The 27552-nt window shown below is 45.1% G+C and overlaps 1 protein-coding gene across 1 annotated transcript in view; it reads left to right on the top strand.

Moving 5' to 3' along the window:
- The window catches only part of frem1a (Fras1 related extracellular matrix 1a), a 356873-nt gene that overhangs the window by 183307 nt on the left and 146014 nt on the right, over positions 1-27552 (top strand). The window contains exons 17-19 of the mRNA XM_068030756.1: positions 5309-5503; positions 15822-16007; positions 17990-18186. Of these exons, the coding sequence (XP_067886857.1) occupies positions 5309-5503; positions 15822-16007; positions 17990-18186 (578 nt within the window). The remainder of the gene's footprint in view (positions 1-5308; positions 5504-15821; positions 16008-17989; positions 18187-27552) is intronic.

Genomic DNA, 27552 nt, shown 5'->3' with positions numbered 1-27552 from the left:
GTGCCATGTACTATGCTGAAGAACAGCAGAAGAGTTCTCCCTGGTGTCCTGGCCAATATTTATCCCTCAACCAAATTCACTGAAACAGACAATCTAGCTGTTATCTCATTGCTGTTTGTGGGACCTTGCTGTGCACAAACTGGCTGCTGTATCTCCTACGTTACAACAGCATAGCGTCATTATGGCACAGAAGGAGGTCATTCAGCCTATCAAGTCCATGCTGGCTCTCTGTCGAACATCCAGTCAGTCCCATTCCCCTGGTCTATCCCCGGTGTCCTGCAAGTTTATTTCCCTCAAGTGCCCATCCAATTTCCTTTTAAAATTATTGACCGTCTCCAATTCTAGCACCCTCTAGGCAGCGAGCTCCAGGTCATTACCACTTGCTGCGTAAAGAATTCTTTCTCACATTCCCCTCTGTACCTCTTGCCTAAAACCTTTAATCTGTGTCTCCTAGTCCTTGTATTATCAGCTAATGGATCAGCTTTTCTTTGTCTACCTTATCCAAACCTGTTATAATCTTGTACACCTCTATCAAATCTCCCCTCAATCTCCTTTGCTCCAAGGAGAACAACCCCAGCTTCTCCAACCTGACCTTGTAGCTAAAATCCCTCATCCTTGGAACCATTCTGGTAAATCTCTTCAATTCCTCAAGGACCATCACATTCTTCCTGTGTGTGGTGACCAGAATGGGAAGAAATACTCCAGTCTAGGCCTAACCAGAGCTTTAAAAGGTTCAGTGTAAGTTCCCTATTTTTGTACTGAATACCTTTATTTATGAAGTCCAAGAACCCATATGTTTTGCTCACTGCTCTCTCAATATGTCCTGCCACCTTCAAAGATCGATACACATGAACCCACAAGTCCCTCTGTCCCTGTACACTCTTTAGAACTGTGTAATAAATTATATATTGCCTCTCCCTATCCCTTCTGCCAAAATGAATCATCTCACCCTTGTCTGTATCAAATTCCATGTGCCACTTGTCTTCCCATTCTGCTAGCCTATCGATGTCCTGTTGCAGTTGATTGGAATGATCTGCACTGTTTGCCGCAGCCCCAAGTTTGGTATCATTGGCAAATTTAGAAATTTTACTCCTTATTCCAATATCCAAAGCATATGAACAAAAAAAGCAGTCATCCTTGTTCTGACCCGGGGGGACATTCCTGTCATAGAGTCATTATGGTACAGAAGGAGGCCATTCGGCCTATTGAATCCATGTCATGCCTACCATCCTCCAATCTGAAAAACAACCTTTTACCATGACTTGCTGTTTTCTGTCCTTAACCAATTCCTTTTTTATCCTCCTATTCCATGAACCTGAATTTTGTTAACTAGCCTTTTATGTGGTACTTTGCCAAATGCTTTCTTAAAATCCATTGCATTTTCCTCATCGACCTGCTCTGTTACTTCATCAAAAAAACTCCAATTAGATTAGTCAAAAACAATTTGTCTTTGACAAATTCATGCTCTCTCTCCTTAATTAACTTAAACCTCTCCAAGTGCCTGTTAACATTTCCCTGATTATTGTTTTTAAAATGCCTACCCATATAAAACTGACCAGCCTGTAGTTACTAAGAATGTCTTTACACCCTTTCTTCAACAGTGAGTACACATCAAAAGTAACTAATTGGCCATAAAGTGCTTTGGAACATCCTCGGTCATGAAAAGCACTATTAAAATGCAAGTCTTTTTTCCTTTACACACGTCTCCCACACGGCAGACCAGTCAGAAAGGGAACATGGAAAGTTGCATCCAAAATTGGCTCAGCGGCAGGAAGCAGAGGGTAATGGTTGATGTTTATATGACTGGAAGGCTGTTTCTGGTGTGGTTCTGCAGAGCTCAGTTCTAAGTCCCATGATTTTCATGGTATACACAATGATCTATATTTAAATGTAGGGGGCATGATTAAGAATTTTGAAGATGATACAAAAATTGGCTGTGTGGTTGATACTGAGGAAAAAAATTATGGACTGCAAGAAGATATCAATGGACTGGTCAAGTAAGCAGAAAAGTGACAAATGGAATTCAATCTGGAGAAGTGTGCGGTAAACCATTTTGGAAAGGCAAACAACGCAAGAGAATACATAATATAAATGGTTGGATACTGAGAAATGTAGAGGAGCAAAGGGATTTTGGCATGCATGTCCACAGATCCCTGAAGGTGGCTGGACAGGTAGATAAGATAGTTAAAATGGCATACAGGATACCTTACTTTATTAGACGAGGCATGGAACATAAGAGCAGGGAGGTTATGCGGGAACTGTATAAAACACTAGATAGGCCAAAGCTAGAGTACTGCATACAGTTCTGCTCACTGCTTTATAGGAAGGATGTGATTGCACCAGAGAGGGTACAGTGGAGATTTACAAGGATGTTGCCAGGAATGGAGAATTTTAGCTATGACTAGGCTGGGGTTATTTTCTTTGTCACCTGAAGGGAGATTTAATTGAGGTGTTTAAAATTCTGTAGGGCCTAGATAGGAAAGGAAGGACATTTTTCCCTTAGAAAAGAGGTCAGTAACTAGGGGCATAGATTTAAAGTAATTGGTAGAAGAATTAGGGAGGAGTTGAGGAGAAATCTTTTCATCCAGAGGGTGGTGGGAATCTCACTACCTGAAAGGGTTGTAGAGGCAGAAGACCTCATCTCATTTAAAACATTCTTGAATATGCACTTGAATTGCCATAAATTGGCACTTTGGAAAGTGGGATTAGGCTGGATACCTCTTTATTGGCCGGTATACAAGATAGCCTGAATGGATCTTCTGGTGCGGTAGGTTTTCTATATTTGTATGTTTCTATCAAATTCTGCATTTATGTTACTGCACAGTTGCTATTGAGTGCCTCCACAAGTTGTTGTTTTTTTTGCAATGCCATTGGTGGGGTTTAGAGTGTTAAATTAATATAAACTTGGTTTGTATCCCCTTGAGTATAGGAGATTGTGTATAGGGAGGGGTAATCAGATCAGGGTATTTAAAATGCTAAAAGGAGTTGATGGGATAGATATGGAGAAAGTATTTCCTATGGTGAGGAAACCAAGAACAAGGGGCAGATTTCTTAAAATGAGAGCTAAGCCATTCACGAATGAAATCAGGAAGAACTTTTTCACATAAAGGATCGTAGCTGTCTGGATGTTCTAATCTTCCTAAATGTAAATTGCCAGAAACTAAGATTTTTTGCTGTCCACCTCTTTCTGATGTTTGATTGTTCGAGTCTGAATTTGCAAATCCAGTTGCATCAGTTGAGGAGCAGGCATTCGAAAACTCTAATCCTTGCCTCAAGGTACCTGTAAGAATCTGTACTGACAAGCAAAGGGACTCTTAAGGGAAATCATGACTGATAGAATTGATAGGACACATCACATTTTGGTAATTGGAGTTGCTCCTAGTTACTAGTGAGAACTCGCTTCCTGGCAGCCTTCTGTTTTTTTTTTGTTTTTTTCAGTCTCCTGTACAATGTGTACTCGATACTTGTTTGGTTTTGCAAACAAAACGCTATCAAATCAGGGATATTTCCTAACCTTTTTGTGTTGACAAGCTGGAAATTCTGACAGAGCAGTGTTGTGGCTGTGTGGAAACTGGCTCAAATAATGTTAAAAATGGAAGGTATTTACATATAGAAGTTGTTCAATTCTAATTGGAAAAGACCCTGGACTTGTTCCATGTCCATTTTTCTGCTATAAGGTTTTTAATCCATTTGCTATTTATTTCTATCTTCCCTATAGGCTATTTAGACACTAAAAGCATCCCAATAATAGTAGAAAATCAGGGGGCAAAAGGGATGAAGGAACTTAAAATAACTATAACGAGAGACAAAATACTAGGCAAACTAATGGACCAAAAGCTGACAAGTTCCCTGGACTTTCCCCGACGTCAAGACCCCCGCCTCCAGCAAAAAGTACCCCCCCATAGATCTGTTTGTTCTGTAATTATTCGATCTGTATTTTTTCCTCAACATTGTCTAATTCTTGTTGTAGTAAAGTGTCTATCTTTCATTCCATGACAAAGCAAACTAATGGTGGATGAAGAAAAAGAGCGAAGTAAAAATTGATCAGAAGCTCCTAGGCTCAATCTCCACTTTCCATCAGGTTAAACAATCCCTATCAGGGTAGATAGTCAGGGCACTTCAACTGGGCTCAGCACCCCTTGATATTGTTAGGAAAACCACCCAGGCTTTCAGCTCCTGATCACTATCCTTGCAGGAAATGTTGGGGAAGAATAGGATTGGGGGACACCTCCATTGTGGAATAGGCTGCTAATGCTACTCAAAATATTGGGAAGCACCTGTTTTTGTGGAACTGCACCCCAGCAGCAGTGAACCCCTTCTGAAGCGGCAAGAGGAGAAAAGAAGGGGGGGGCAGTAGAATTCTCAAGCTGAACGCTGTTACTTCTAGGCCGGCTTGTGATTTGAACTTTTGAAGGGCTGAATTTTTCCAGCCCCCAGACGTTGGGGGTTGTGGTGGGGGGCCCAGAAAATACCTCCGGGAGAGGCCCACCATGGGCCTCAACGCCAAGAAGCCCCTGCCATATTACCGGCGGTGGTGAGGCCTTGTTGCAGCCCCCCAGCCGCTCGGCGATGGAACATCATTCAAATATGTTAATTTATTTAAATTAATGAATAAATACTTACCTCATCACGCCGGCCGTCCCGCTGTGATATTCTGGCCAATTGCTGGAATTCCCGCGCCTTTGGATCTCCGTTCGAAGATCTGAGGTGGAAGACTGGTTGGGAGGGGGGAGCAGGTAAGTGTTCAGGGCGGGGGCTGGGGAGAAGCGAGGAAAACCATTGCAATTGCTGGAAGAGATGTTGGGAAGAGGTTGAAGGTAAAATGTGATAAATTCTGGGGAGGGGATAAGGTCAGGATCGCTAGGTAATTATTGTTGGGGGAGAGGGCAATGAATAAATTGTTTAGTCCTTGGGGGAGGGGTAGGAGAGGGGATTGAAACTTTTATTCAATTTTGCACTTTAATTTTCTCTCTCCTTTAACTTAAAAAAATTATATTAAACTAAAGGGCTGGATGCATGTTAAAAATGGTGCCAGTGCAGGCACAGTGACACCAGACGGCATCGCCCGGAACAGAGTGCCTGCCCCCTCCCCGTCATCGGGGGTGGGCAAACCGCTCCGGCCATGTAAATGAGCCACCGCGGTTCCACGGAGAAGATCTTGCACGTGCGCTCTGCCATTTTTGCAGCTTGCAACAAGAAAAATCCTGCCCTTAGTGTCAAGTTAAGACTCAGGACTAAAAGTAAAATGCTGATGGAATTATTTCATTTGAATAATGATTCTTGCTGTTTTAATTCTTGTTCTGCTCAGGCGGTGAGGTGGGTTTAGCCCCCTGTTTTGACACCATTACTTTTGTTATCTCGGATTGGGATGGAGGTACAGTGGGAGGCTGCTGCTACGAGGAACGGCTTCCCCCTCCATTACCGATGCACAACTCTCTCCCTGTGTATGATCTCAACATTACTGTACTGCCCATCAACAACCAGCCACCAAGAATCATTATTGGTAAGAAAACAACAAAAAATACTGACTTTGTGATAATCTCTATTAGTATGACTAAGTATTTTTTCCGACGGACTGCAGGCTCGGATGAAATAGGGATGAGAGGAAGGATGCCTATTTAACTCAGTTACTTTTGGGACTAATTATGCAGAACATCTCATTAGACCAGAGGTTTCAAAAACTGGAGGGCACGATGAGGTTATCGGGGGTCATGAGGAGGGCAATGAGAAAAATCTCACTGGGACACGCTGCTGTTAGTGGTGGGGGGAGGTGAGGACAGATGAACATTAACGTTTTGATTTATCACAGAGGAAAATACACCAGAAAAGGAAAAATATAGCAGGAGAATGCAGCAACAGGGCAGAAATTTGTGCGGCCGTTTGAAACGAGAATAGTGGTGTGGGGGGATGGAGAATCGAGTTGAAAACGTCCGCTTGGAAATCCGGTGTTATGACATCGATTCCGGATTTAGTCAGCGCAGGAAAGCACCAAGGCAGAATCTGCACCCCGAAATGAAAGGAATGTATTTTAAATTGTTGAACACTTACTTTCAATACATTAGCATCTCATTCGTTGTGATTTGATTGAGGGGCTTGGGTTTAAGTGGTTGGCGGGCAGCACTCACGTGTCTTCGGGTTCACGACTGTTGAAAGTCGGAGGCACCGAGGCAAGGCTTCAGTTCTGCGTCAGGGAGGGAACCATAACCAGCACTGCATAGGGGGAGAGGGGGTGTGGAGGCCATTTTTGGACTGTAGTGCTGTGCACTCTGCAAGGAAGCTGGTGGTCCCAGGGCTCTGGAAGAGGGGGTCAGGGGCTATGCAAAGAGGGTTATTGTCAGGGGCTCTTGGGGGTGGGGGGGTGGTGGGGTTGGTGTCGGGGGCTCTGAAGGAGGGTGTCGGGGGCTCTGCAAGGAGGGTTATGGTCTCGAGGGCTCTGGGAGGGAGTTGGGGTCTCTGCAAGGAGGGTTATTGTCTCGGGAGCTCTGGGGGGGTTGGATAGGGGGCTCTGCAAGGAGGGTTATATTCTCGGGGGCTCTGGGGGAGGGAGGGTTGGGGGCTCTGCAAGGAGAGTTATGGTCTTGGGGGCTCTGGGGGAGGGAGGGAGGGTCGGGGGCTCTGCAAGATGGGGCTTGTGTTTGGGTAACTGTATCAGGTGAACAAACTGTTGGGTGAGATGTGTGGTTGCCCATACTGCTGGACGAGAGAGTTGTCCATATGCTGGACGAGAGAGTTGGCCGTACTGCTGGATGAGAGAGTTGGCCGTACTGCTGGATGAGAGAGTTGTCCATATGCTGGACGAGAGAGTTGTCTATACTGCTGGACGAGAGAGTTGTCTATACTGCTGGACGAGAGAGTTGGCCGTACTGCTGGATGAGAGAGTTGCCCATACTGCTGGACGAGAGAGTTGTCCATATGCTGGACGAGAGAGTTGGCCGTACTGCTGGATGAGAGAGTTGTCCATATGCTGGACGAGAGAGTTGTCTGTACTGCTGGACGAGAGAGTTGGCCGTACTGCTGGATGAGAGAGTTTCCCATACTGCTGGATGAGAAAGTCAGAGGCCTCAGCTGTCGCAGCTTGCGAACCTGATTCTAATGCCAAGCAGTTACCCACTGAGGTGAAAGCATCTGCGCTGGCGGAAGGTGCAGGAGAGTCATGGTAGGGGGATCCTCTGAGGGCTCCTTTTCCTCAGAGGTGGATGGCTGTCCGCCTTCTGCTTGAGTTTACTGTGGACGCTGACCTGCATGAGAGAACGCAAACATGTGCTGATCTCTCCATGCCAACCATACATGATGTGGGTCTCCAGAGTGATCTGTATGTCGATGGAAGGAATTCCTCACTCTATTTCATGGAGACTCCAGTCCCTCCATCGGATATGGCATGGCCACCCTATGTCTCTGCCAATTCGATGGCTGCTTTCTCAGCTGTGCTGAGAGGCTGAAGATCCAGAATGCCTCTAAATGTTCGGGCTGTCTGCCTCCTGTTGTGGGCCCTCTAGTCCTGCAAGAGGAACGATGGAGATAGTCATACTTCACAGAGAGATCAACATGATAGCTCTACTTGTGTCAGCCCTGCTGTATTATCTCTTTCTATATTAATACAAACAAAGCTGAAGGGCAGGCATAGATGTTGAACACAGAGCTTGAATGCTGACTTGTTGCTTGAGTTTACAGGTGTAAACTGTGTGCAAGAGAACTGAATCACGTATATTGCATCACTTCCAGTGATAGCATAAACATATATTATAATATTTATGCATAAGATATGAACAAATACACTATCAGAACATCCCCCTTCCTTTAACTGACAGCCCCATATAGTATAACATTAATACGTATATGAATAAGCAACCCTTATAAGACATAAGAAATTTGACAACTATAACACTACTAACATAAAACATTCGACTGTAACAAGAACATTTGGAATGCTCTTCTTCAAGGTGGTGTTTACATTTGGAATTGTACTGGTTGTCAGCTGACTCGTTGGTGTGTTCTCAAACTGTCAGTCCTCTCCTCCTGAAGATTGTGTTGGGATGATTGTCCTCAATTGTCAGTGCATTGCTTGTTGTCTCTTCATCTGTAAAACGTACGCAGGTACATGTAGGTGATGCTGGTTCGTCGCCTAGTACATGGCTAGCAGAGTGTCCCCTGAGGTGAGATTGATTCCTTCACAGTATCGCACTATTTGAAGTTGTCACCTCATATGAACGTGGTTCTTTGCATACATCTGACACCTCTGCTGGGATCCTTGTCTGTTCTTGCAGGTGTAGGATCCTCACCTTCTGGCCAACATATCGTGGCAGTAATTCTGCACCCGCATGCATGATCAAGGACGACTTGGTGAGATGATAACTCGGTAGTGTGATTCTCACTGGTCAACCAAACAGAATCTCAGCAAGTGATGGCAATCCTGAGTCTACTGGCATTGTGCAAAGATGCAAGAACACTCTTGGATATCTTGCCTGGTTTCCGAACACTGTTTGATCAGTGATTTGACTGTTTGAATTAGGGTATCAGGGTGATGATGCGACATGGTTAATGGACCATCGTTCACACATATCCTGAATGGTTTTCCTGTCTATTGTGGACCATTGTTGGATACCACTTCTACCAGGGCACCAAAAAGACTAAAGATGGCACTAACTGTGCTGGCCACTGCAGTACTCGATGTATCTTGAACCTTCTGCACAATAGGAAATTTGGAGTGATAGTCATTAGCAGATAGTATCCTCTGCCCACAGAGTAGATATCTGTTGCTATCTTCGTCCATGGTGATTACCGTATGTCATGTGGTTGGAGGGGCTCTTTCTGTTGACTAGTTTGATGTTCCTAATGTGCATCACAAGATCTCACCATCTGGTCAATGTCCTTGCTGATGCCAGGCCAGAACACTGACTCACGAGCAAGTTGTCTCATCCTCTCTATTCTCATGTGTCCTTAGTGGAGTTGTCCAAGTATGTTAGACTGAAATGTTGCCAGAATGAATACTTGGCGTTCGTTGAATAGTACTCCATTGGATATACCGATTTCATCTCAATATGGCCAATAGGTTCTCAGATCCATGATCTCCTGAATGGTCTCGAACCAACCCTCTACAATGATATGCCACAGAGCTCAGATTATGGGATCTTGAGAGCTTTCCCTTTGGAGTTCCTCTCTTTTGTTTTGACCAAAGCTCTTAAGATCTACATTGTAGACGTCCTCCAAACTTGCACAGATTTCGTCCACCTGAAGTGGTATATCTCACACCTTCCCAAGGTTGGGCAGTCTACTTAGAGTGCCTGATAGGATCATCTGACTATTGGGTTTGTATCTAACATCACAGTTGTAGCCCTGAATCTTGATCAGTACCCTGTGGAGTCAAGGCGGTGCACTCATGAGGGGTTTTCTCCACATCATCTCCAACAGCTTATGATCTGTCTTGACTGTGAACTTTTTCTTGAATAAGTATGTATGGAACCTGGTGATCATGAAGACAAGAGCGAGAGTTTCTTGTTCAATATTGGATTAATTTGCTTGTGCTGACTTTTTGAACCAAATGCAACAGACTTTTTGAACCAAATGCAACAGGCTTGCTGTCTTGATGAAGTCACGATCTGAGACCTTTCTGTGATGTGTCCACTTCTAATGTTGTTGCCGTTCGACGGTCATCGTATTGAAGACGTGACTCAGCTGACGGTGCTTGTTTCCATGCATTGAATGCATGTTGGTGATCGTCCTTCACAGGAATGGTCTTTCTTCAGCAATTCCCTTAGTGGAGATGTCTTCTCCGAGAAGATCGGGATGTATGCAGTAAGGAGGTTGAATAGACCGAGACACCTTTGGAGGTTGTCCTTTTCCTGCGGTGTCAGCATTGACTGGATGTCTTTGATCTTTGCAGGATCCAGGTGGATACCTGAGCTTGAGTAAATGGTACCAAAAAAATTTATGCTATAGGCCTTGATGGAGCGCTTTATGCTGTTGTAAACCAAACCTTTGCATCTGGCTGTCTCCATTAACAGGTGTAAATTTCCGTCATGCTCTCCTTCCGTGAGTCCTACTACGGCGATGTCATCCGTAATACACACACAGCCTGGGACGCGTTCCATTATCTGGTCCATTTGTAGTTGAAATGTATCCTTGCTGACCGACAGCCCAAATGGTAAACTGAGGAAACAGTACCTGCCAAAAGGAGTTCTGAACATTGTTCACTCTTGTAACTCTCTTGACCGGTGGTCAGCCCAATATTGTTTTTTAATGTCTAATTTGGAAAAGTGTTTCTCTCCAGAAAACATTGAGTTTCACTCTTCTAGCATTGAGGACATTTCTTGAAGGCTTTGTTTAACCTCCTCAGGTATAAACATGGTCGAATACCTAGCTCAGAGGAAGATGGTTGCGATAGTGATAAAACTGCACCAGTCCATGTGATGCTGAACTCGTTAAATGATGCCTTGTTTTCCCATTCCATCCAGTTCCATCTCCAACTTTTCTCAAATGTGCATGCTGCGTTTTTGCGGCATGTCGATTGAAGGTGTAGGTCTGCGTCTCCGTGGAAAATAAACCATGTCAAATCGGTCCAGCTACAACCTCTGGAGGACTTGTAACGAACCAATGGGTGTACACCTGTTTTGACTGCCGTGATCTTCTTACTGGGTCAGCTCATTGGTGGTGACCATGTTAAGTTTGTTACACATCAGCAGCCCTGCTACTGCTTGTCCTGCTGGTGACTGCCCTTGACATCAAGGCAGCATTTGACCGAGTATGGCGTCAAGGAGCCCTAGCAAAACTGGAGTCAATGGGAATCAGGGGGAAAACGCTCCGCTGGCTGGAGTCATACCTAGCGCAAAGGAAGATGGTGATGGTTGTTGGAGGTCAATCACCTGAGCTCCAGGTCATCACTGCATGAGTTCCTCAGGGCAGTGTCCTAGACCCAACCATCTTCAGCTGCTTCATCAATGACCTTCCCTTAATCATAAGGTTAGAAGTGGGGATGTTCACTGATGATTGCACAATGTTCAGCGACTCCTCAGATACTGAAGCAGTCTGTGTAGAAATGCAGCAAGACTTGGACAATATAGACATTCAATGGCATTATCATCGCTGTATCCCCCACTATCAACACCCTGGGGCTACCATTGACCAGAAACTGAATTGGGGTAGCCATATAAATACCATGGCTACAAGAGCAGGTCAGAGGCTAGGAATCCTGCGGAGAGTAACTCACCTCCTGACTCCCCAAAGCCTGTTCACCATCTACAGGGCATAAGTCAGGAGTGTGATGGAATACTCTCCACTTGCCTGGATGGGTGCAGCTCCAATAACACTCAAGAAGTGCGACACCATCCAGGACAAAGCAACCCACTTGATTGGCATCCCGTCCACAAACATTCACTCCCTCCACCACCGATACACAGTGGCAGCAGTGTGTACCATCTACAAGATGCACTACAGCAATGCACCGAGGCTACTCAGACAGCACCTTTCAAACTCATGACCTCTACCACCTAGAAGGACAAGGGCAGCAGATGCATGGGAACACCACCACCTGCAAGTTCCCCTCCAAGCCACACACCATCATGACTTGGAAATATATCGTCATTCCTTCACTGTCGCTGGATCAAAATCCTGGAACTCCCTTCCTAACAGCAGTGTGGGTGTACCTACCTCACATGGACTGCAGCGGTTCAAGAAGGCAGCTCACTGCCACCTTCTCTGGGGCAATTAGGGATGGGCAATAAATGCTGGCCTGACCAGCGTTGCCCACATCCCATGAAATGAATAAAAAAAAACACATCCACCATGTGGAATATCTGAGTGGACCATGTTGACTCTTTGTACCTGCATTTCATGTCTAGAGAACCTAGGCACTTTATTGTCAAACCATTGTATGCCGTAAGCTTCATGCTTATGGGTTAGACCACTGACTGCCATGCCTCGTGGAACATGGCCTTGAGGATGTGGAAAGGTAGAGGGATGGCACTTTACCTGTGTCAGTCTTCATTCTCAGTTGATGCCTTCCAGCCTTATTGGGCAGACGATCTGGAGTGCTGCAAAAGCTTCCATTTCGTTAACACAATGGAGCTATTCTACTAAAGTGATCATGTGAAATTGTTGTTTACCTGTATTATCTTCACCTCAATCCACTTCATCCATTTTGGTTAGGCGTTCCCCCATTCCCCCCCCATTTTCTAGCTGGGTCTGTGCTGTTGGCGATGCCTGGAAGTGTCTTGCCTCCCTTTGCCTCTGGGTGGTGGAGTTCTGTAGTTTGAGCACTGTTCGTTCTGACATCTCCCCAAGTTCCTGCCGCCGGACATTCTGTGGAGTTTGGCCCAATGCCCTCTAAGCCCATATGCCTTGCGCATGTCTGCATATGCCAGGCATTTATGCGGTTGGTAGGAGAGTCCTCAGTTACTGTGCACCTTGTTCTGCCTGGGTCCTTGGATATTGTACCAACAGGTATTTCAGACCCTCAGGCTTGAAAACACTGCCTCCCTGGAATAATTGCCTCATCTCTGCGTCCATCTTGTAGTATGCTCTTCACACTGCGTACCTTTGGCTTTTCCAGGAAGTCTTTCTGGAACGCCTCAATAGAACTGGAAGCGATAATCAACTCCATAATGCGTTCTCTGAGTTTAGCATCAGAGAAGTCGCACTCTGTTGCTTTCTCTCTGCATTAGTTGGCAAGGTTGTCCAAGCTCTAATCGACTTTGTGTCTATATCGCATGAGTTCCAGGTGGTGTACTCTGAAATTGACTTTAATCTTAAACTGACTTTCTAATGTTGCCCATAGCTTTGATGGATCCTTCTGGTCAGCATCAGATAAACCAGAGGTATTGATCCTGCACAGACCTTCATTTCTTAAGGGTTGCTCACCAGATTCCTGATCATTGCTTGTTTCTCCGACTCGAAGCCTGCGATCGCTGGACTGGCGGTGTCCACGATCCTCCGAAAGCTGGGTGCAGTCCCAGCAGTGGCCAAAACTCAGCTGGGACCAAGGAGCTGCCAGCCCCCAATTGGTAGGAAGCTCCTGGAGGCGTGACTTCCTGCCTCAGAGTGGCAAAAGTCCCGCCTGAGGCCAATTAAGGGCCTGGGTGACGTAAAACCTCCACGTGGCTGCCAGGCCGGGGGGAGGCTGTCTCGCTCTGAACTTTTAAGGCAGTGGACGTAAATTTCCAGCCCGAGTGTTTAACAAATTTACCCCATGTTACAACCAAAGTTCTTGACTTTGTGTGATAGCGTAAGGTGGGTGATAGCAAGTTGACAGCCTGTTTTTCCATCTCTCCTAATTTTTATTTCCATTGACTTCCCGTAGAGGTGAGGTTTGCATTCAGGGTTACTCCTGCTATTGCTGCACGACCCACCTGACCCGACCATGGCGGATTGTCCAGACTCAGCCTCATTACGATAATTTGTGCCGGTCTTTGGCAAGGTTCCTGCTTGCACTGTAATGCCTGCCTCTGAAGAAAGGTGGAAATTCACTTCTGGAAGCCTTGGGCACTACAGTCATGGGGCATGGCTGTCTATATCCAGGCCAGTTCAAGACCGTTTTATTTTCAAAGCAGAGGGAGTGTAATCCAGTCCATGGGGTGGATGAATTTACATTATAAATGAAACCTGTAATCTCTGTGACAAAACTGGATGCCAGGAAATATATCATGTTGCTGCAGTGTTTTATTTGTTGGTTCATGAGATGTGCGCATCACTGGCTAGGCCAGCATTTATTACCCATCCATAATTGCCCTTGACAAGGTGATGGTGGGCCAACTTCTTGAACCGCTGTAGTCTCTGTGGTGTAGGTACCCTCACAGTGCTGTTTGGGAGATCATAAGAAATAGGAGCAGGGTTAGGCCATTCAGCCCCTCAATTCTGCTCCGCTATCCAATAAGATCATGACTGATCTGATTGTGGCCTTAACTCCACTTTCCTGTCTGCGCCCCATAACCCTTGACTCCCTTGTAGATCAAAACTCTGTCGAACTCAGCCTTGAATATATACAATGACCCAGCCTCCACTGCTCTCTGGGGAAGAGATTTCCAAATATTAATGACCCTTTGAGAGAAGAAATTCCTCCTCATCTCTGACTTAAATTGGACACCCTTTATTTTTAAACTGTACCCCCTAGTTCTAGATTCCCCATAAGAGGAGTTCCAGGATTTTGATCCAGCGACGTTGAAGGAATGATGATATATTTCCAAGTCAGAAAGGTATGTGACTTGGATAGGAACTTGCAGGTGGTGGTGTTCCCATGCATCTGCTGTCCTTGTCCTTCTAGCTGGAAGTCGTCGTGGGTTCGGAAGGTGCTGTCTAAAGAGCCTTGGTGAGTTGCTGCAGTGCATCTTGTCAATGGTACACACTGCTGTCACTGTGCATCAGTGGTGAAGGGAGTGAATGTTGAATGTGGTCAATGGAGTGCTGATCAAGCAGGTTGCCTTGTCCTGGATGGTGTTGAACTTCTTGAGTGTTGTTGAAGCTGCACCCATCACACTCCTGACTTGTGCCGTGTAGATGGTGGATAGGCATTGAGGAGACAGGGGGTCACTTAATCACTGCAGAATTCACAGCCTCTAACCTGCTCTTGTAGCAACAGTATTTATATGGCTACTCCAGTTTAGAGCATGGCTACCCGACCCGAACTCGACGGGACCTGACAACATGTGTCGGGTTCGGGCCAGGTCGGGTCGCTCTTCCGGATCTGGCATTCGGGCTGGGGCCGGATCGGACACACCCTATCACCACCTCCGGTACATGGCTCCAATGTTAATGTACTTTTTGGACTTGACAGGTTGTTCAGTTACTGTTTTTTTTAAGTGTGCAGGTCAGCAACAAAATGACAAACAGAAGCTATGTTAACTGATGGTCAGGTCGGGCGCGGGAAAAATGAAAGGATTCGGGCCGGGTCGGTCTCGGGTCGGATGTGGTTCTGTCAGGCTCGGGTCGGGTTTCATTTGCAGACCCGAGCCGGCCTTTACTGCAGTTCAGTTTCTGGTCAATGGTAACCTCCAGGCTGTTGATGGTGGGGGATTCAGTGATGGTAATGCCATTGAATGTCAAGGGGAGATGGTTAGATTCTCTCTTGTTGGAGATGGTCATTATCTGGCACTTCTGTGGTGCGAATGTTACTTGCCACTCATCAGCCCAAGCCTGGATATTGTCCAGGTCTTGCTGCATCTCTACACGGACTGCTTCAGTATCCGAGGAGTTGCGAATGGTGCTGAACACTGTGTAATCATCAGCGAACATCCCCACTTCTGACCTTATGAACACGACCCGAGACCTTCCATTTTTTCCCGGGCCCAACCCGACCCGAGCCCGACCCGACCACCGGAATGTTCGCTTTCTCCAGTTGACAGCATTTGTTTTACATCCATAATGCACTCACTGTACTTACAACATTTGGATGGATGGAATGGAAGGAAGCTGCAGCATGAGTGTGATGACGTCAAAGAGACACTCACTGCGCAGACTCAGAGTCTGTGGAGTCCGGATGCACATTTCCCTCCTTGACGTCCCAGCCTCCCAGCTCAGGCAGGCTTTTCAAATTTTGACACTTACTTACTCTACTTCCCTTTTTCACCCAGCAGAGCAAAAGGTAGTACTGCGTGTGTCCGACCCGGACCCGGCCCGACCCGAGCCCGAAAGCCAGACCCAGAACAGCGACCCAACCCGACACATGTCATCAGTGTCCCACCGATTTCGGGTCGGGTAGCAGGCCTTTACACTAATCTGCCCAGACAGAGGATGGTTCACTAGTAAAGTGGTATCATCCTCGAACTAATAGAAAAAGATTGGCTTGTTTTAATTCCAAATTAAATTCATCTCTATCTGATTCTGTCTCATTTCAGGTGAAACGTTTGTCGTTGATGAGGGGTCATCAGCTGCCATCACTATCGACCATTTGTGTGCTGCTGATCCAGATACTGCTGTTGATGATCTGGCGTTTATTCTGTGGTCCCCACCCCAGTTTGGTTACATAGAGAACACATTACCTTCACCAGGCTATGAGAAGAGCAATATGGGCATCAGCATAGGTAATATCAAATAGAAATGATCGTGGGTTTCTCCAAACCACATAGAATGTTTTAGCCACTGGCTGCAAACATGTCTCTGTATTTCCAATGTGTACAATAGTCTGTAAATCTGTAAAATTGCAGTGCTTATGGGGCTCCACCTTCAAGAGAGAAAATGTTTGGCAAAAGTCTTTTTTTTCCCCATTACTTTGATGGTAAAATTCATCATTGCACAATTTGTGCATATTGTCAGTTTGTAAAAAGTGTGGCATGATTCTTATTCTTCTTTAACCAAAAAAATAGGCTCGACAAATACTTTTTCATGAAGACAATGCCCTTTTAATATGCTAGAAGATAGAAAGTACCAGTGAGATACGCTGATAGTGGAGCTAACTCCACCAGAATTCATTGGTATCTGAAAGGAGATAGGTACAAATGTCAGCTTGTGGTGAGGGAAAGAGGAGGGGAGGAGGGATCAAGGGTGCATACGTACACCATCTGCAGTTAGTAAATCAGCAGAAATTGTGGGATGAGGAGAGAATTGGGATATGAGAAGGTGGATTAGGTAGGAACATACTGTTCAATGTTCAATGGTTTCAGCTCTGCCACTGGCCAAGACCTCAACGTGGCCTCTCCAATGATAGACAGCACTATTTCCTCCACTGGGGTGAGGACATGCATCCGTACCTGACCCCTGCCAGTTAGGTGCTACTGCCTGTGGTTGTGCACCACCTTATCCTGCAAAGGAGAGGGAAGTGTGTCAGTGTGCTGCACTGCATTTGGGTGATGTGCCTGTCATAGTTGAATAGCTGGCAGTGTTTGCAAGCTATGAGTTGTGGGTGTGTGTCTTACAGCAGTGGTATATGTATGAGGGCCAAGTGAAGCTGTGAATATGAAGTATGAGTCATCGTTGATAGAGAATGTTGGGTGAAGGAGAGTTGCTGAATGGAGCACTGTGTGAGGCTGGTTGTTCATTTGGAAGGCTCTGGTATTTCAAGATGCATTCACTCACCTTGACCACTTGTGTGAGGTCATTGAACTTCTTTCGGCACTGCATCCGGGTCCTCAGGGCTACACTGCTGGCATTGACTGCACTGCTATTTGCTCCCACTGCCTGTCTGTCTGGAGGTTCTCCTGCTCCCCAGTAGATAGAAAACCTCTCCTCCTATCCACCTTCTACACCAAGGTCTCCAGTCCTACATCAGAGAACCTTGGAGCATGCTCGCAGCTGTGTTGTGCCATATTCACTCTTCTTTCAGATGAAACAATCTTCCCCAGCCACGTCTAGCACTTGCTGCAGCCAGAATGCACCTCCCTTTTAAGAGATGCAGGTAGATCTGTAGGCTAGCTTTCAGTGGCACTCACCTTGCATGAACTTGGTCCCCCTGCTGAGTCATGTGGCCCAGCATTAAATGCGCTGCTGAGTGGCTGCATGGTATTATCATTTAAATAAGCAGGCAGCACAAAGTTTATATGCTGCCTGCATCACAACCATTGCAATTTAATTGTGCATTGCGATCCTTGCTCCCAGTTTCGAGCCTTATCCAATTTTTCCCACTACTTTCTTTGCTGGTTGCAAGGAGCCCACATAAGCTAAGTTTTCATAGTCTCACCCAGTTCCTAATGAACCCACATATAAAACTGCTCACCAGTTGACACTAGTAAATCTCACTCAAAAGACCATACAATTGGCTGGTGCAGAATGTGGGATCGGCGCTGTGACGCATTCTGAGGACAGAATAAAGTGACCTTTTCTCCATATCTAGGAATGTTTGGCAGTATCATGGGTGCAAAAATTCAAAAGTGTCCCTGCCTCCTCCCCATACCAACAGTAACCCCCTCCTGAGGTGCATTAAAATTCATTCAGATTATGCATTTAGTAAAAGTGAATAACTGTGATGTCAGTTTTATATAAACACTCACCCATATATATGTGTGTATATATATAATATATATACATAAGCTGTAGCCCATTGTCAATTTCCCCTCATTTTTGTTCCTAGATTCCTTTGACCTGAAACATATGAAGGATTTGCACATAAACTATGTTCAGTCTCGACATCAGCGAATTGAACCAACAGCAGATCAGTTCATGCTGTATGTTACTGATGGGGAGCATCGGTCCACAGAGGTGCCATTTTATGTTATAATCCGACCTACAAATGACGAGATTCCAAGTTTCCTTGCCAGGAATATCACTGTAAGTTAATGGACACTACACCTAATTTCCATTCATTGACGTTTAAAAATATTGACACTGCAGAACTAGGGATCCATTCAATCTTTCAGCATGCTGACACATCAGTGAGGCGACAAGTGACTACACCATCAAGGCAGACTCAGTCCAGGAATCATTTACTACCAATAATTCAGCTCTAACTACTCTAGGTTAGATTGTAGCTTACAGCGAAGCACAGGCCTATTTGCCCATAGTCTCCTCCTAAAGGCACCAACACTTGTTGGTGGTATGGTCCCACAGGTATCAGGAGCCCTCGTACACTTGATTGAAAGGGCCAGTCCTCAAGGAAAGTCTGAACAATAAGGCCTGAATCCTAACTCCTAAAAATGGACAGGTTGGTGTTCTATCAGAGGTTAAAATGCAAAAGATCCCAAACAGGAACCCAACCCACCTCAAACCCATCCGCATGAGGTACGTTGCTTTACAGCATTGCATGTGGGCTAGGAGGAGGAGTGCTGATATTTTTTTTTTATTCGTTCATGGGATGTGGGCATCACTGGCCAGGCCAGCATTTATTGCCCATCCCTAATTGCCTTTGAGAAGGTGGTGGTGAGCTGCCTTCTTAAACCGCTGCAGTCCATGTGGGGTAGGTACACCCACAGTGCTAGTGGTTAGATACAACTGAGTGGCTTGCTAGGCCATTTCAGAGGGCATGTAAGAGTCAACCACATTGCTGTGGATCTGGAGTCACACGTAGGCCAGACCAGGTAAGGACAGCAGATTTCCTTCCCTAAAGGACAGTAGTGAATCAGATGGGTTTTTACAATAATTGACAATGGTTTCATGGCCATCATTAGACTAGCTTTTTAATTCCAGATTTATTAATTGAATTCAAATTTACCTTCTGCTGTGGTGGGATTTGAACCCATGTCCCCAGAGCAATACCCTGGGTCTCTGGGTTGCTAGCCCCGTGACAATACCATTGCGCCACCGCCTCCCCACACAATCCAGTAAGCTACCCGTTAAACCCTTCCCCATGAAATATCTTCTGTCCCCCACTGACGATCAGAGCCCACCCGACCACCATCAAACCACCCCCACTGACCATCACCTGCTCCTCCGATCATCATCTGCTCCTCTGACCACAATCGGATCTCCCCCATTGGGGCCTCCTCCGGTTAGCACAATCAGAACTCTCGATTGGATATTCAGGAAAGTCATTCTTTTGGGTTTTCTGACCTCAAGACAGACCTTGCCTCCCTCAATCCACCACACAGAGCTCGCCGCTAGTCTAAAATTCAGGCCTGAGTGTCAGAAGGCTATTTAACTCTGAAGGGCATCATGAATGAGCCAAATCCTATCCTCATTGATCACATGTACATACTTCAGGCAAGAGATAACCGGTATAAAAACAAGAAATGCTGGAAATACTCAGCAGGTCTGGCGGCATCTGTGCAGAGAGAAGCAAAGTTAATGTTTCAAGTCAGAGACCCTTCTTCAGAACTAGTAACTGGTAAGCAATCATCATTGCTGATATCCAGCCCAGACTCCCCCCACTCCCCACCACCTTCTCATTCCAATGCCCACTTTCCCACACTCCGGTTCAAGGACACTAAGGGCAATTGTACTGTCCCTGGCTGGGACCATACAGGTGATGCTTTTATACTGTGGGTTATCAGCGGAACTTAACGTGGGTTTTCTCAATATACCTTCCATGCATTACCTCCGGTAGCATTAATTCGACTTTTATTGTTATGGTGTATAAATGTAGTAAAGCAAGATGTGTGCTGGTATGAACCTCTCTGATCAATCTAGTGTACATGATCGAATCTCGGCAACAATAAAATTAAAGCTGATGGGGTGAAACATTCAACAGTTCCCAGTAGTAGAGCGCGGCACAGTTTTATTTAATGGCAAAAGCATTTTTAGGAGGAAGTTCCTTCTCTTTCCCTCAAATGATGCTGCTATTCTTTTTCAGTTAAAGTATTAAACATGAAACAATGATGCTGACTTTGACCTTTTTGGGGTAATTTCTAAATTCATGGTCCAGGCCAGGATCCTTGCCTATTGGAAATCCAGGCACATACTGTGCATTATTTTCCAACTATCAGTGTTAACAGTAAGAACGTGGTGCACAGCGCATGAAGACAGAACATTACCCGTGTTCAAACCAATTTAAGCTTCAATTTTCATTTTGATATTGTTTCTTCTAATTCTGTTTCAGGTTTCATGGTGATTCTCTGGTTTTGTGCCCTGATGCAAGGGCATGTACTACTCAAGTGTTGTGCACAGGCATGGCCAGGGCTCATATAGTAGGCCTCACATTGAGTAATCTGCAGGATATATTATTCATGGCCAGACTTGCATATAAATTAGCCTATTGTTGACTGTCCCATAGAGACAGGTCCAAAAGATATTCATTCTTTAACAAAAATATGTGCAGACAGTAACATGGAAAAAAGAGAAAGACATGAAAAGAGGTGGTGGTCTCTTGTAAAAAAGCAGAATAAAACATCATTATGTGCTCACTCACACGTATATTATATGTCAACATCAAACAGAATAAGCTACTTCATGCGTGGAACCCTTCACCCCTTTCATAACTAACTTACTTAATAGAATTCCAGCTACTTTTTTTTAACTCAAGGATATAATAGAAAAATGTCTAGAAAATGAAAATAAATTAAAAAGTAGTCAGCATGGATTTCAAAAGGGAAGATCATGCTTGACCAACCTTATTGAATTCTTTGAAGAAGTAATGGAAAGAGTAGACAAGGGTATTTAGTAGATATAATATATTTGTATTTTCAAACAGTCTTCAGTAAGGTCGAATCATGATTAAGGTCAGAACATGAGAGTAAGGAAACAAGTGTCAGATTGAATAGCAATGTGGCTACAAAACAGAGACAGGGGTTCAGGGCAATAACTCAGACTGGCAAAAGATGTGCAGTGCTGTTCCACAAGGAACGGTACAGGGACCACTGTTCACTATTGACATAAAAGATTTGGTATTGGGAATCAGAAATACAATTTCAAAACTTGTGAATGACTCAAAATTGAAGGGTTTAGGTAGTACTGAAGAGGACTGCAATATGCAAGAATACATTAATAAACTTACAGAATGAATATGTGTGGAGACCACATACTCCTTGGAAACTTAGAGTCGAAATGGGGTAGATGAAACTGTGGATATAGATACACAAATCAGTACAAACAATGATGCACATTCATGAAAAGGTAAAAAAGCATCAAAGTACTGAGGTTTTCAATAGAATTGAAAAGCAGAGAAGTTATATTAAACTTGTACAGAATCTTGGTTAGAACACACTTGGAGCACTGTGTGTGGTTCGGGTCTCCATAATATAAAAAACAAAGAAAAAGAAAGACTTGCATTTATATAGCACCTTTTGCAACCACAGGATTCTCAAAGTGCTTTATAACCATTGAAGCACTTTTGAAGTTTAGTCACTGTTGTAATATAGGACATGTGACAACCAATTTGTGCATAGCAAGCTCCCATAATCAGCAGTGTGATAATGATCAGAAAATCTGTTTATGTGATGTTGGTTGAGAGATAAATATTGGCCAGGACACTGAGAATAACTCCCCTGCTCTTCTTCAAAATAGTGCCATGGTATCTTTTATGTTCACCTGAGAGGGAGAATGGAACCTCAGTTTAATATATCATCTGAAAGACAGCACTTCCAACAGTGTAGCATTCCCTCAGTACTGCACCAGAGTGTCAGCCTTGATTTCTGTGCTCAAACCCTGAAGTGGGCCTTAAACGCACAACCTCCTGACTCAGAGGTGAGAGTGTGACCTACTGAGCCACAGTTATAATACAGATCAAAAGTAGAAGCACCAGAGAAGGTGCAGAAAAAAATTACAATGATTTTACCAGAACTGAGAGGGTACAATTACAAGAAAAATACCAAACGGGCTGGGGCTCATTTCTCCAGAAAAGAGAAGGCTGAGGGGGTGACCTGATAGAGATCTTTAAGATTATGAAAGGTTCGATGAGGTAAATATAAAGAAGGTACTTGAGGCAAAGGCCATTTATATATATATATATATATATATATATATATATATACAAGATAGTCTAAATAAATCCAATAAAGAATTTAGGAGAAACTTCTTTATCTAGAGAATGGTGAGAATGTGGAATTCATTAACTCAGTAGTTGAATAAAATAGCACAGATGCATTTAAGGCGAAGCTGGATAAACACATCTGGGAGAAAGGAATAAAAGGTTCCACTGATAGGGTTAGATAAAGGCAGAAGTTTGTATGTAGTATAAACACTGGCATGGACTCGTTGGGCTGAATGGCCTGTTTATGTGCTGTAAGTTATATATAATTCTATGCATTGTAGCAAGAAAAAATATAAATATTCAGTGGTGAACCCTTCAGGCATCTGTTAGCTTTTCCCACATTTATCTGTAAAGGGTTAGGTTGACCCGAAAGGGGTTTCTTGCATGGCAGGTAACACAGTTTGACATGAGTATCCTTTTCCCCAAGCATCCACCCTTTCAGGTTTGTTCCAGGGTGGAACATGTTGGGAATAGCTGCACATTTATGGAATGATTGATGTCTGCCCCGGTCAGTCAGGAACTGCTCAGACTGCTGCTTGTGTGCAATCACTGGCAGCCTGCAACTGTGGGAAGGCAGCCTGAGATGTGAAAGAGTACATGCTCATTCTGCCTACTGTCATCACAGGGGAAGCTTATATATCTTTCAGCTCTGGGAAACAGTCCATCTTCCAGCTGCCTTATGCATCTGTGTGCAGCTGAACCTGAATATGGGATGGATTTTCAAAACAGGAATGGGAACCCGACACCTGGATGATTCTTGGGTCCCCATCCCATTGCATCAGTCCCGCGATGCGATCTTTGCTTGGTAATGCCCTAATTGGACTGGAGGCAAGCTTGATGACCAATTAGTGGCACCGAGTGTCTGGAGGAGATGGGAGCTGCCTGCCTTACACCAGAGATAAAGGCAAGTGACAGCCAAGATGGGGCCTGCCCTGCCGTGGAGAGCAGGCAGCTCCTCAGAGGGACAGTAGAATGAACTGGTGAGCTAGGGGTTCCGTAATGAAAAAGAAATGTCCTGCACTGGGCCCCGTCGCAGAATTTCCATGGGCTGAAAAAATTCCTTCCTCAATCAACAAAGCTATCCCCTGCCTGTTGTCAGCCCAACAGCTGCGCAATATCATGTATCAGACTGGTTGGGCTCACCGGATTGCTTTTTGAAAATTGCGGTGTGGACCCTGCCCCCTTAACGATCTAGTAGATTTCTTTATGAGCTTTTGTAATTTTCACTGCTGCCTCAGCCTTTCCATTTGGCTGGGGATAGTGTAAAGATGATGTGTAATGCTGAATTTCCCAATTGTTCATGAAGCAGCTGAATTCTTCACTCATGAACTGAGGGCCATTGTCGCTCATCACAATGTGGGGAATGTTGTAACAACTGAAATGTACTTTCAGGCATTCTACAATCTCACTGGTAGTTGTTGATGTCAGCTGGTCTAACTCCCAGTAGTCTGAATAGTGGCCAACTGTGATAAGATAATTCCAGTGTCAACTTTCTTCAAAGGGAGCACAGCTCTGGACAGTATGTCGGCAATGTACAACTGCCTTCCTTGCTTGTACTTCACTTCCAAGTGATAACTCCGCAAATGAAGTAACATCCTTTGCAAATGCTTTGGAGCAGGTAGCAGTGATTTGAGAAAGATGTTTTGAAGTGGCTTGTGGTCAGACTCTACCATCACTTTCTTTCTCCCAAACAGGTACTGGTTGAAATGTTCACAAGCAGAAACAATAGCCAGACACTATTTCTCAGTCTGCACACAGTGTTGTTCAGTTTGGTTAACGCTCTGCATGTAAACACAACTGGCTGCCCTTGCTGCATGAGCATTGCTCCAAGTCCTGTTTCACTAGCATCACACTGCAGGGTGACTTCCTCAATGACATCATAGTACCTCAGCACTGTCATTGTCATCACTAATTGTTTGATGTAAGTAAAAGCTGCTTCTTTGTCTGTGCCCCAATACCACTGAACATCCTTTGCAGTGAGCTTGTGTAGCGGTTCACACTCTGACAACAGACTGGGCAAGAACTTGGCTAGGTAGTTCACAAATCCAACAAGTCATTGAACTGCCTTCACATCTGTTGGTTTCTTCATCTCTGCTGCTGCTCGCACCTTATCAGGATCAGGGTGCAGTCCTTTAACTGTCACTACATGCCCTATGTACCTGACTTCAGTCATCTTCAGCTGCAACCTTTTCTTGGTCAGGTTTAGTTTCATTTGCTGAGCTGTCTCCAGCAGTCTCACTAGATTCCGAACATGGTCTGCGATGGCGTCTTCCATCGTATCTCCACATTCTTAGACTAGAAGATCATCCACGATCGCTTCCACTCCTGGTAGACCATTGATTATCTCATGCTGTCTGCGTTGGTACTCTTCCAGAGCAGTAAAAATGTCAAATGGTATGCGCAACCATCTGTACCTCCCAAATGGCATCCAGAATGCAGTCAGAGAGCTGTTGCTTTCATCCAACTTCACTTGCCAGTCTCCATTCTCAGCATCCATCCTTGGCAAGTTGAGGCAGAATCTCTTCAATGGTCAGTATAGGGTAGTGAGATCACTTCAAAGCTTTATCTAGATCTTTTGGATCTAAACACACTCTCAGCTTTCCAGTTTTTTTTTCACTGCACCCATGCTGCTAATCCTGTCTGTAGGCGTTGTCACTTTCTTGATTACTCCCATCCTTTCAAGCTCCTCTATCTTGTCTTTCAGGCTGGACTTGAGGGCAACTGGAATTCTCCTTGGAAGATGTTGAGTTGGCCTCAAACTCTCATCTTCTAGATGATATTCACCAGGACGGCATCGAAGACCTGTGAAAACATTTTTGTAATCTGTCAGGATTTGTTCAGCAGTTAATGGCTTGATGTCCTGCGAAACACTGCAAATCTCTTCTGGTATGTGGACGGTTACCAGTCCAAGTTTTTAACTTGTTTCAGCTGAGATGGGGGGAGTTTGCTTAGTGTCCACTATCTGGAACTGAAGTTCTTCTTTCTTCCCATTGCATTGGACTCTCAGCTTGGTTTGTCCTCTTGGGGTGAGCATTGTTCCATCACAGAGCCTCATCTTTACGTCTGACAGCTTCATATTCGGGTCTCCATCTTGTACAATTTCACACCAGTCTGTGAAGCTCATAATGATGCACGTTGAACCAGAGTGTATCTGAACTTCACATCAGTTTGATGCTATCCTTCTGCAGTCATTATTCCAACAGTCTACTCTTTCGACCTCGAGACTTGACGGCACCGACATGTTCTAGGGTGTAGAGTGATTCGGCAGAATCATCATCCAACATCTCTCCATCAACCATCTTTACATGCTTGCTTTTCTTCTATTCAGCAAAACACTTGTGCGCAAAGTGGTGCAGCTTCTTGCAGTTCGAACACTGTTTTCCCCACACTGGACATGCTTCCTTTCTCTTCTTGTGATGTCCCACACAGTATTTACATCCAGTACTCTGGCGTTGATCTTTCTGCTGGCCCTACTGAGCGTTGTCCTTCCTTTACATCATTGACTGTGCTTGGAAGGCTTGGACTGCCTCTCAGCACAGTGCTCAGCCTCGTCAGTTCTCCCCTCAATACTCCTCTGCTATTGATGAGCCACCTCAGAGCTTCTGCACGTGTCAATAGCTTCCTAAGACAATCATTTCTCTGATGAGATCATTGTTCAGTGAACCATCTCAGTTGAGTCACATACTGGTCAATATTCTCCCTCTCTTCCTAAGCTCCAGTATTAAACAATTAGAGTTCATAAATGACATTAGGTGCAGGTTCAAAGTGGGTCTGCAAGGCCTCCAAAATCTCACAAGTCTTGTCTTTCTTCTCCTCAGTGTGATCGAGGGTACAATACAGCTAGTAACATTCCTTCCCCATCAATGATAACAGAGTTGCTGCTCTTATCTGTCTGAGTTTCTTGTCCAACTCTGTGGAAAATCTCTCAATCCTTCCATTGAGACTGGAAGAATTGCCAATTCCCTCTTAAATCTCCTTTCATGTCCATTGGAGCAAGTACTGGAAAATTCAAGGTCAGAATAACTTACCCAGCTGTCGATGTCCTGTGCAAAGTTGAAGACAGGAGTTGTTTTAAACTCTGATGTTTTGTACGTCTGCTGTCTGTCTTACAGCTATCTTACAGTACAGTGGCGCAGTGGTTAGCACCGCAGCCTCACAGCTCCAGGGACCCAGGTTCGATTCTGGGTCCTGCCTGTGCGGAGTTTGCAAGTTCTCCCTGTGTCTGCGTGGGTTTTCTCCGGGTGCTCCGGTGTTCTCCCACATCCAAAGACTTGCAGGTGATAGGTAAATTGGCTGTTGTAAATTGCCACTAGTGCAGGGAGGTGATAGGGAATATGGGATTACTGCAGGGTTAGTATAAATGGATGGTTGTTGGTCGGCACAGACTTGGTGGGCCAAAGGGCCTGTTTCAGTGCTGTATCTCTAAATAAATAAATAAAAAAAATAAATAAAATCTTTTCAAATCCCAGCTATTCACGTCTGACACCATGTTCCATGCAGTGTGTAAAATGGCTACTGCCAAAAGCCTTTATTTACATATGACATGGATAGCATGTTTAGTGAGGTGGTCACACCGCAGGTAATAGCTGCACAGGCAGAAAAGGGATGGGTGACCACCAGACAGAGTAGTAGGCGCAGGCAGGTAGTGCAGGAGTCCCCTGTGGCCATCCCCCTCTCAAACAGATATACCGCCTTGGATACTGTTGGGGCGGATGACCTCCCAGGGGAAAGCAGCAACAGCCAAGTTCGTGGCACCATGGAGGGCTCTGCTGCAAAGCAGGGGAGGAAAAGGGTTGGAAGAGCTATAGTGATAGGGGATTCTATCGTAAGGGGTGCAGATAGGCGTTTCTGTGACCACAAACGAGACTCCAAGATGGTATGTTGCCTCCCTGGTGCTAGGGTCAAGGATGTCTCGGAGCGGCTGCAGGACATTCTGAAAGGGGAGGGTGAGCAGCCAGAGGTCGTGGTCCATATTGGTACTAACGACATAGGCAGGAAGAGAGATGAGGTCCTGCAAAGTGAATAGAGGAAGTTAGCCAGAAGGTTAAAAAGCAGGATCTCTAGGGTTGTAATCTCAGGATTACTCCCTGTGCCATGTGCTAGTGAGGGTAGGAATAGGAGGATAAGGCAAATGAATGCATGGCTGAAGAGCTGGTGTAGGCGGGAGGGCTTCAGCTACTTGGATCATTGGGATCTCTTCTGGTGCAGAGGTGACGTGTACAAGAAGGATGGGTTGCATCTAAACTGGAGGGGGACCAATATCCTTGCGGGGAGGTTTGCTCGTACTACTCGGG

Source organism: Heterodontus francisci, chromosome 4 (assembly GCF_036365525.1).
Source record: "Heterodontus francisci isolate sHetFra1 chromosome 4, sHetFra1.hap1, whole genome shotgun sequence".
Classification (NCBI taxonomy): Eukaryota; Metazoa; Chordata; class Chondrichthyes; order Heterodontiformes; family Heterodontidae; genus Heterodontus; species Heterodontus francisci.
The sequence above is the reverse complement of the archived record's forward strand: the minus strand, read 5'-3'. Positions and strand labels throughout refer to the sequence as shown.